At 56.1% G+C, this 11173-nt stretch overlaps 1 protein-coding gene across 1 annotated transcript; it reads left to right on the forward strand.

The window, feature by feature from the left end:
• Positions 1–4127: 4127 nt before the first annotated feature.
• On the forward strand, positions 4128–7468 carry FEV (FEV transcription factor, ETS family member; the record flags this gene model as incomplete). Its single annotated transcript, XM_084891411.1, has 3 exons — positions 4128–4179; positions 4916–4990; positions 6882–7468. The coding sequence occupies 3 exons, from the start codon at positions 4128–4130 to the stop codon at positions 7466–7468; spliced, it is 714 nt and encodes a 237-aa protein (XP_084747537.1).
• Positions 7469–11173: the final 3705 nt, after the last annotated feature.

The following is an 11173-nucleotide window of genomic DNA, read 5'->3' on the forward strand; positions in this document are numbered from 1 at the left end:
TATAAAGCATTTTCATACCCCTCCTTTCTACTGTTCCAAACAACTCACTCTTCATTCCCACTCTTAGGAGAACTGGTGAGCTGGAGAGGCAACCTCTCAGTCCTTGACTACAGTGAGCCATGGAGCAGGCAGCAGAAGTCCACACACATGGCAGGACTGAGTGTGGCAGCAGCCACCAGAGCCCCTGCCACCAATGTAGTTTCTTCCTAGTTTCCTCTATTGTCCAGGTAACAACACCCTCAGACCTACATCAGCAGGACCTCCAATGCTCTGGGGACTCCTCTCATGATGTCCCTTCCTCAGGAATGCTGTTTTCCAGCCCCTAGTGGGTTTATCAATGCAGAGCGGTGGCTCAGATCATTGCCCCAGCCGAGGGGAGGCAGGCGATGTTGAAAAACAGTCAGACTTGGACCTGGGAGCCCCCACGAGTCCAGCTGTGCAAAGCCAGGCATCTGCTCCCTGGAGGAAGAGCCCTGAACTAGAAGTCAGAACACCAGAAGTCAGACTCAATCACACATCACCCCTGAGCTTCCATTCCCTCTTTTATAAACTGGGGCTAGTGATCCCTGCCTTATCTGTGTCACAGGGATGTTTGGAGGATTCAATGAGAACCCCCTGAAAATGCTTGTGGTGTTATGGAAAAGCCTCCTTCCTTCCCCATGGATCCCAGAGTTAGGTCCAGAAACCAAGGCACAGAGTTCTAGGTGGGGTCTATTGCAGATGATTCTCCTAACACACTCCGTGCTTCATCCCTTTCACCAATGAAGAAACTGGAACTCCTCTGAAGGGAGAAGCCTCAATGAGGCTACCAACTTAATTGGTGACTTGAACAAGGGCTCTTGACCCCAATCCATGCTAAGTGAAGGCTGACCTGAGCTGAGGCTTAAAGCCTCAGGCCTCAGAAAAGCTCCAAACCTTTCTGGGCCCCAAAGGAGCCTGGGGTTCCTGCCTAGACAGACAGGCTTCTGTCTCTTTGGGGGATAGTAGCAGTAACAATAGCTAAATGATTAGAGAGAGCCTTGTCTGAGCAGTCAGCATGTGTTGAATAAGCCTTATAATTTTGTGTAATAGGTACTATAATCCCCATTTTAGAGATGAAGAGACGGAGGCGGAGAGGTTATGTAACTTTTCCCAAAATCACACTAGGAAATGAGGCCCAGAGTTGAACCCAGACAAACTGGCCCCAGAGCCCAGCAGTCCATCTCCCCACTCCCTGTTTTGGGAAGCAGACAATGGGCAAAGGGAGATCTGGTCTCTACCATCAACTGAACTGTTCTCTCTCTGGGAATGTCTGTGGCTGCTGGAAAGAGCAAGATGGCTTCAGAAATTGGCAGTGTGACCCTGAACAGGGCACTATCTGTCTCTACGTATCAGTGTCCTCACCTGTACAACAGGGAGCTGGGGAAGCTAATATTTGTAGCAACTTTTGTTCTTCCAGACCTGGGGTCGGACTCTGCTCCCCACACTGACAACAAAGGTGTGGGGGCTGCAGAGGCCCATTCCAGGCAGACTGATGGTTTGCAGAACCCTGTGGGACCTGCACCCTGCGTGGAACTTGCTCATTGGCTGCACTCAGCCAAAGGCCAAAGGGGGTGGAGGAGGACAATTCCTTACTGGTGCAGCCAAGATCCAGATGGGGTTAAAGGACAACTCTCATCTGCCACCCCACACACACTTGCCCACCCTCTACCCTCCCACTTACCCCTCATCCCACACCCGCACAACTCCTTCCTGCATCCCACCTACCCTTTTAACACCTGAGTCCTCAGTGAGGCAGGGGCTTAGAACCTGAGATGTTGACCCATCACCAGTTTAGAGTTGGGATGTCTGGATAGACTGCTCACTCTGGGAAGCCTCTCAGATGAGAGCATTGAGTGACTGAACCTTGGTGTCTCCCAGCTCTGACCACCTGCTCCTTATTTTCTATCCGGGGAAGTGATAAGAAAACAAGCAGAAGAGGGACTGTGCCCCACTGATTTGGCTCAGGGGATGGAGCATCAACCCTCAGACTGAAGGGGGAGGGTGTTTGATTTCAATCAAGGGCACATTCTCAGCTGCAGACTCTATCCCCAGCCTGGTGGCCCTGGTCATGGTGCATGTGAGAGGCAACCATTTGATGTGTCTCTCTCACATTGATACTTCTCTCTCTCTGTCTCTGCCCACCCCTTCCACTCTCTCTAAAAAAGCAATGGAAAAAATATCCTCCAGTGAGGATTATCAAAAGAAGGTGGAGGAGGAGAAGGAGGAAGAGGAAGAGGAAGAGAGGGAGGAGAGAGAGGGGGACGATTGGGCCTTAGGCTGTACCCTTAAGCCCCTTTGTTCCTGCGAAGCCCTGAGTTTGGTTCCTAAAGAGCATCCCAACCTCTCATCTTTGCTCCCACCGGATTCCACATCCCTATACTGAAGCCCCCATCCTTGTCCCTCTGGAATCCTCTGGGGTCCTGGGACCCCCCCATTCCTCCCTAGTCTTTGACTCCCACACTCCTCCATGGCTCCTTTGGATCTTTACACCCTCCACCAGTAAAGACAAACACTCTGGCAGTAACACAAGAACCCACCACATTAGGCTTTCCAGCCATTCTCAGCCAGGCACCCCAGAACCAGGATCCTGCAGAAAACTTGCCCATTCTAATCCATGTGCCCTGGAGTCCCAGGCCTCATCACCTCCTGCCCTCAAGTAGTGGGAGAAAAAGGCCTCAAGAGTACCAATTCCAACAGTAGCCACCAGGTGATTCATGGCTGCAAGTGGCTCCTGGCCCAGAACCTTTAGCCAGCAGCCCTTTTTGGAGCCTATCCAGTTAGGAAGACCCACAGGTGCCCAGAGCCTCCAAGCCACCTGGGAACCACATCGGCTTGGCGAATACACAATGAGCATCTTTGCCGCTTTTCCAGAGTGGATTTCAGCCTCCACTCCCCCTGAGTTGGTGGCCTTGTACAGTTCACAACCCTGTGTTAGCCCCCCTACTCTTGTAAGAGCAAGGTGCCAATTCCCAACTGATTTAGGGATAGCCAGGATGGCAGCAGTTGTGAGGGTGGATGTAGGCTGGGATAATACGGAATGGGAAGACTGGGAGAGCAGTCATTATGGTGGAAGTGGAAGGGTGCTCTGAGCTTACTGTATGCCACAAATAAGGGGGGACACATTAGTGAGAAAATGAGGAGAGAGACAGGAGGGAGAGAAAGAGTGGAGGCAGGAGGAGAGCTGGGTGTAGGGGAGACTAAACGGAAGAGGAGACCTAGAAACGGGGAGGGGCAGCCCAGTAGCAGTTGTGGGGAAGACGCCCAGCGATGGCCCAGAGGCCTGGGAGCCCTGGAAAGGCAGACAGGGGAGGGGATCAGGTCTCCAGGGAAGAGCAGAGAGTGGGAGAGGAGGAGGAGGGAGAAGGCTTGGGGAGGAGGGATTCGGAGATAAAAGGAGCTACGGCTGCCCGGCCCGGGAGCGCAGCGACAGGAGAGAGGGAGGGAAGCGGAAATTTAAAAGTGAAGATGCAGATAACGCAGCCTGGAGACGGGAACCCGGGTGGGGGTGGGAGGAGGAAGGGGGAGGAGAGTGAAGCGGTGAGTGGGGCGGGAATGGTCCAGTAGCAGGAACTGTGGCCCTGGAGGTCCGAGGTGGGGCCGAGTACTCCACCCCACCGATGTTTGCTGAGAGTCAGAGAGGCGGAAAAGAAACGCTCTCCTGACCCCTGCCAGAGTGCGAGGCCCAGGCCCATCCCCCTCGCGTCTCCGGGCTGCGGGGCGCGGGGGGCTGCCGGGTGCGCTTGGCTGCAGCACGGCGCGTTGGAGACTTTATTGCGATGGGGCGATAAGAGGGGCGGGGGCGGGGTCCTGGGGGCCGAGGCGACAGCGCTTTAATTAAAACGGAAATTGCGGCCCCTGCCCGCGCCTGAGGCCGAGGGTTCCAAGCTGCCTGGTAGCTGGGAGCGTGGCTCCAGGACCCCCTCCATCCCCGCCTCACCCGGCCAGCCCCCTCCCGCCAGGCCCTGCCAGACCTGGCGCTGCCTTCATCTCCCAAGTACCCGCGGTCGCGTCGGGCGGGGATCAGTACCCCAGAGCGCAAAGCCTGACGCGTCCCCCCTTTTTTATCCCCCCCCCCCCAACCTCCCACCACCCAGCCTCGGGCGGCGATGAGACAGAGCGGCGCCTCCCAGCCCCTGCTGATCAACATGTACCTGCCAGGTACCAGGGACCAGCTGGGGGCTGGAGGCACAGGGACCCGGGGCTGGAAGTCTACTCTGGGGCGTGGGAAACGGATTGTTGGGGTCCAAGGGAAGGGGCGCAGTCCAGAGATTCGGATCGTTGGAAGGACTGAGCAATCTAGGGCACCGGAGGACGACGGTAAAGACAGATGGGGAGCTTTGGAGCTTTCATGGGAGGTCTAGAAGACTCGAAGTGAGCAGATGGGGAGACTGGGAGGCCGAGGGCTCCCGCTCGGGGGGCTGAAAGGACCTGGAGGGGGAACGGCGGTCTTCGATGTGGTGGGGACTGGGCGCGGGCGGCTCTGGGAGGCGGTAGTCCGCCGGGCGCCGCCCCTGCACCCTCGTGGCTCCTCACCTCCGTGTTCCCAGGGTTCCCACCGGCCCAGCCTTCCGCCCTGCTCTTCTCTCCGAGGGGCTCCCGGCGCTCCGGCTCGACAGGCGCAGTCGCGGCCCCGCTTTATAAGGCTCCCGCCGGCCCGTTCGGAAAGCGGATTTCCTTTTTCCTGGACGCGTTTCCTGACTTGGGCGTTATGGAGGGGCTCCGCGCGGCGCGCGCCCCGGCCAGGCTCCGGGAGGAGGAGCCGGGCAGCTTGGGCCCCCAACCTCACGCCCCGGGAACCAAGGCCCCCCTTCTGGAGCCTTGGCCCTACGGCCCTTTGGGACAAGCTCACAGCCTCCGCCTGGGTCCCTCTGACCGTTTTCTTCTGCTGCCACAGATCCGGTCGGAGAAGGTCTCTTCAAGGAGGGGAAGAGCCCGGGGTGGGGGCCGCTGAGCCCTGCGGTACAAAAAGGTGAGCTGACTGGTGCACTGGGTAGGCGGGGGCGAGGTCAGAGGACGGGAGCCAGGGCATCCACCGCTATCAGAACAGAGGGTGGGAGGGATGTGCACTGCAGGGCTCTAGGAATCGGAGGGTCCGGGCATTATTGTGGGAAGGATGGGGCGGGGGCGGCATTTGCTTGGCCTGAGCTCCTGCATCTTCTAAGTCTCAGCGCTGGACTTGAAGGCCAGGGCGGAGGGAGAGGGTCCTGGCCCCCACTCACTCCTTGGGGGACAGGGCTGAGGCGCTTGGCATCCTTTCCTTGCTGGCAACAGGAGCACAAAGCCCCAGCACTGCTGGGCAAAGAGATGGAAGATTTACGTACTCCCTGACCACTAGCACCACTAGCACCTGGGCCAGCGCCTACCTGACTCCCTGAGCCCCAGCGGCCAGGCTTTTCCCACCAAGTCCCCTGGGTCATTGCTGTGGATTCCTAAGTTCAAGGCCAGCGCTCCGCAGGTGGCTGCATTACCTTCTGCTTTGCCTTGCTGGTGGGACCTGACTGGCCTTCCAGGCAAAGCCTCCGGACAGCTCCCCATCCAGCCGGTACCCTAAATCTCATGGTTACCCTGATCATACAAACAAGGCTGGCAACAGCTTTATTCAAAAGGGAACAGGACTTCCATCAGGAATATGTTTCTAGGCCTCTGACGGCGCTCTGCATCTGTATGAGCTGCACATTTTAACCCCAAACCCTCCTTTGTTTCTGACCTAAAACCCAATGCTCCCCACCTGGAGCCAGGCAGCTCCTCTCTGGACTCCTGTGGAGGGATTGGGGTTGAAATTACAGGGGAGCAGAGTCTGGGTTCCGAGCGAGTCATTGAAAAAGAAAAGGAGATTTCATTGATAGGATGAAATCGGACTTTGAGGAAAATCCATTTTATTCTAAAAGGGAGTGGGGGTGGGTGTATATCAAGATTTGTCTCCGCTTGTCTAATTGAGGCTCCAAGACAGGGGAGAGGGAGTACTGGGCATTGGACTGTCCTCACACTAATGTCTGGGGGAAAACCTCCTTGTCGATTCCAACAACCCCAGAATAGGGAGAGGGCAGAAGAGCCTGGAGGCGAACCAAAGATGAGAGAAGGCGGGGAGCTAACTGTGGCAGTTTCGGGTCTCAGTCCCTCTCCTCAGAGCTGTGCACCTCCCCGGGGAAGTATGGCAACTTTGCAGGCCAGGAATCCCGCCTGTTCCGAAAAAGAGAAAAAGAGGCCCAGCCTGTTCAGCGCCAGCGCCGTGCTCTGCGCACCAGACCGCGGGAGGAGGAGGAGAGGAGTGGGGAGAGCCTTCAGAGGCTGCCCCTTCTCTCATGCCCAGGCGGCCCTGTCCTCATTTGTGTCTGAGTGGTCCGGCAAAGAAACCAGCTACCACCTCTTTCCTACCCCAGGCGGCCAGCGGAGCGACTGTATGCTTTTAGGGCTGGGCGTTGTCCAGTGGCCCCGTGGTACCCTTGCTCGGTGGTCTCCTCTCTCTGGCTCTCGGAATGTAGTCCCGCTGGGATGGGGCCGTTTAAACGCCGGTGGTTGTGTAGGCTCTGCTCCAATTAGGACTCTGGCCCATGTGGCCACAGGGGCTGGTGTCCTGTCCTCTCTCACTTCACGGAGCCCACTGTCTTGCTGCACCGCTGCCTCCATGCAGGGGCGGCGATGCTTCGCCCTGGCTCCCAGTTCTCACAAAGCCAGGCTTCGTCCTCCTAAGCGGGGGCTGTGTTTCCATTGTGGAAAAGCGTGGTCACCACTAGGACAGCTTTGCTGATCAGCCCCTCCCTGGCCAGCCGCCCCAGCTGGGTCGGTCTCCCATCTCCTCTCACCCCTTCCCCACCTTCAGCCCCCCATCCCTCCTGTGGCTGACGACCCCCTCCCCGCAGGCAGTGGGCAGATCCAGCTGTGGCAGTTTCTGCTGGAGCTGCTGGCGGACCGTGCCAACGCAGGCTGCATCGCGTGGGAGGGTGGCCACGGCGAGTTCAAGCTCACGGACCCAGACGAGGTGGCGCGACGCTGGGGCGAGCGCAAGAGCAAGCCCAACATGAACTACGACAAGCTGAGCCGCGCGCTGCGCTACTACTACGACAAGAACATCATGAGCAAGGTGCATGGCAAGCGCTACGCCTACCGCTTCGATTTCCAGGGCCTGGCGCAGGCCTGCCAGCCGCCCCCGACGCACGCCCAGGCCGCCGCCGCCGCCGCCGCCGCGGCCGCCGCAGCCCAGGACGGCGCGCTCTACAAGCTGCCGGCCGGCCTGGCGCCGCTGCCCTTCCCCGGCCTCTCCAAACTCAACCTCATGGCCGCCTCTGCCGGCGTCGCGCCCACCGGCTTCTCCTACTGGCCGGGCCCGGGCCCCGCCGCCACCGCCGCCGCCACCGCCGCGCTCTACCCCAGCCCGGGCTTGCAGCCCCAGCCCGGGCCCTTCGGCGCCGTAGCCGCCGCCTCGCACTTGGGGGGCCATTACCACTAGGCAGGCGGCGACCCAGTCCCGCGCTCAATCCCATCCGCGTCCTGGGAGGAGTCCACAGTTCCTTCGACTTCAGATCGGACTCCGTGGGCCGCACCCAGCCCCGGGGGAAGGGATCTGAAACCGTCTCAATCTTCCTTTCACAGCTGATTCCCCTCACCCCACCTCCTAGGGGAGGGTGACTGTGTCCCCTCACTTGCTCTAACTCCCATCTTCTTCTAGACCTCAGATCCCTGAAGGGAGGTTTGGTTTTCCGGCTTTCCCTGTCATTTCCTTCCCTCCACCTGCGCTTAGGCCTGGCTCCTGGAAGCCCCCTCCATGATGAACCCTCTCTTTGGAATTCCAAATCTTTTCTCATTTTTCCCCCTCTTCCCCATGGAGCTGCCCGGACCCCATTATGGTGGAGGCCTCTCACAGTCCACCTTCTCCTCCTGGCCACTTCAGCAGGCTTGGTCAGGGCCACTGCCCCCATGACTTACCTAGCGCTTTGGGGCCCTCCCTCCCACCTCTATTCTCTCCGCTGTGTGTTTCTATTTCCTTCCAGACCATTAAAGCTCCCAAGCTCCCTGCTGCCTCCTCTCTCAATTCCTTGCTTCACCAGAACCTTGTTTCAGGGAGAAACGAAGTGGGATGCCCAGCGAAGGCCTGAGCAGAGGCCTGCCACAGAAGAGCTGGAGAGAGTGAGGGCAGAGAGGCTGGGGTGCTTGCTACTGGAGGGGAGGGAGGAGCCCATGTGATGGGCCCAGCCAAGAGGGAGGTGCCATGTTCCAGACACCCCCACCACCAACAACAACACACACACTCTCACCTTGCAGTCGACCTCAGTCTGCCTTCCACCCACACCTTCACCTTACTTTATCCCAATTTCATCCCAACACACATGGTCATCTCACCCATCCTTCACCTGCCCCTCATCTCATCCCGACCTCCATCTAACTTCGTCTCATCTCCACACAACACGAATTGAACCTTTCCTCAGTCTCTCCCATTTCATCCACTTCTAACCCTTACTCAGACTCTCTCTCTCACTCTCATTTACAAGCCCGGCCCTGCCCACACATCTCTGTCCGTTCTCTCTGAATCTGCCGCCTCATTTTCAGGAGGGACCCCTCCGCCGGCCACTTCCAGCCAGGGCTTGTGTACCCGCCTTCTTGCAAGTGGCGCGCGCCCTCTGCTGGTTGGAGGAGGGTAAGTCCGGGCCATGTTTTGCAGCTAAACCTTGGAAAGCTTTGCTCTGGGCGAGGTGTGTTGGAGCCTCAGGTGTGTGTCCCCCCTGACCCCTCCGCATTGCCCCCCACCCCACCGAGAGCTGGAGGACGCCAACACTTCAGAAAGGAGGGAGAAAAAGAGGGAACCCCAGGCCTGCATTCCAGATTCGACCTCAGGAAGTCCGAGAAGTGAGTCAAGTGGGTCCTTCTGGCTGGGTCCTTTCCCTCACCATCTAGAGACCTTTCTGAATGCTGCTCCCAAGGGGACCATAGCTCTTACGTTCTCTTTGTGCCTTTTACAAAACGTATTGGCAGGAAAACTGCCTTAAACATGTCCCCATAGATGGAAACAATACCGGGGAAGGTACCTGAAGTGATAGCCAGGACCTCAAGCTGCACAGCTAGGCAGCCTCCTTGCTCCTCCTTCGTCTTGGTTCTGGTGTTTCTTTCCCAAGGGCACATCTCTTCCTGGACCAAAGGCTCCTCACTGGTTGGTGGGAGAATGCCTTGGCTCCCACAAGGCAGCTAAGGAGATTTCCCTAAGCCTGTGGGAAGGAAAGAGGAATGCGGGTGGAAGGCTGGACAGTTAGTACAGCCAGAGCCTGAATGCCCCTTCCCAGAGGGCTGATAAAACCAGCCAGGTCCATGGGGAGTCTTGCTTTCTTTTCATTTTATTTTTCTGGCTTTCCAAATCACACACACACGGCATAGAAACGTTGGAAAACACACACATAAGGCCCCATTAAACATTAGTTGATGAGAGTGTAATGAAGAATGGGAAAAAGTCACCTACAGTCCCATTATACAGAGGCTACTATTCATATCTCTTTGTTATAATTTCCTGCCTTTTAAAATGTAATGGTAGTCTGCTCTAGTTGCCTAGCATTTGGGGTGGTATGTTCCACATCATGTAGACATCATGGGTGGGAGGGTGGGCTCATGTATTCCAGGGAGCAGATGAGCCAGGGAAGGAGTCCTTAGTGACTTGTTCTGATTGGTTTCTCCATAGTCCTCAGTGGCCTTTGGTAGCCTTGCTTGTAATGTCAAACCCTCTCCCAACCCCTAGAATTTCATAAACCCATGTCTCCTCCAGTAATGCATGCTCCATTCAGCCAAGCTCCACTTGTGCAGATGGAATCAAAAGCCCAACTAGCCTTAGCCGGTTTTGCTCAGTGGATAGAGTGTCAGCCTGTGGACTGAAGGGTCCTCTGTTTGATTCTGGTCAAGGGCATATGCCCGGGTTAACAGCTGGATCCCCAGTAAAAGGCATGCAGGAGTCAGCCAATCAATGATTCTCTCTCATCATTGATGTTTCTATCTCTCTCACCCTCTTCCTCTCTGAAATCAATAATAATAATAATAATAATAATAATAATAATAAACATGTTGATTATATTCACTTCGTTTGATTGGTTTGCTGCTAGGGAACAGCATGTGTCTAAAGAATCCATCACGAAAGCCTGCCCCATAATTGTTATTCCCCTCAGCATCGACCAGCCCAGAACAGATACCTGCCCTGTGAGTGCAAACCATCTCTCACCAGTGTAACCTTCCAACTCTGTAACCCAGTTCTCCTTCTATGAGTCAGAGAAATTCCTTCAGTTTCTGTGAGGTTGGGGGAGAAGAAAGTAGGTAAAAGCTAAAAAGCCAGACCCTGAACATTGGATTCCTTTTTCTGGAAGAGGAGGCCAAGTTGCTTAGCAATACAGCAGGAATTTGTCAGGAAGGCTCTAGGCAGTCCTGTCCTTTTGCATCCTGCTGCAGGGAGAAATCTGGGGTAACACTAAGTGAAGAAATGAATGCGAAAAGTGGGGAAGGGTCACAGGCTCAGATGGTAATCTTTGGGCCTCATCCTCCATTCCTGTGATCACCTTCCCAATCCCCTAACTCTTTCACTTTGGTTTTCTACCCTTAACACACAGAGGCAGAGAGGCAAGTTCTAGGGTCTGTCTTGTATACACATCTGTGCAATGGTCACACTTGTGACCAAGTACCTAAGGGCCAGACTCAGGACCACCTTATAATGTGTACCGTGCTTTACAGCTGACAAAGCACATCCATATGATTTCACCTGATACAACAGCCTCTTTAATTCTATGTGACAGATGAGGGGGAAAGTCTCAAGGTTCCAAGGATCCAGATTTTCTACAAATCTCAGCATATTTCCATTACGTGTTGTAGCATGGATCTTAGTCCAGGCATTAGTACACACTATTCCATGTGCTCTCAGTTTGAAGTTTTGTTCATGCCTAGTGTCTCCAGATACCCCAAGGTACCTCTTCCCTCCCACCAGTCACAAAGCAGGTAAGTTGTGATGGCAGAGGTCAGCTGTTCTTCCCTGCTGGCCACAACCAGCCTGGGGCAGGGGTATCCCTGGGATGGAGAGTACAAAGAGGGGCCTGGCCTTCTAGCCCAAAGGCCTACAGTCTGTGCTAGGCCAGGCTGACACAAATATCTACACACTAGCAGCTGAAGCAAGTCTCCTGGCTGGCATTCCAGA

Source organism: Pipistrellus hanaki (assembly GCF_964339955.1).
Source record: "Pipistrellus hanaki genome assembly, chromosome: 8".
NCBI classification, from domain to species: Eukaryota; Metazoa; Chordata; class Mammalia; order Chiroptera; family Vespertilionidae; genus Pipistrellus; species Pipistrellus hanaki.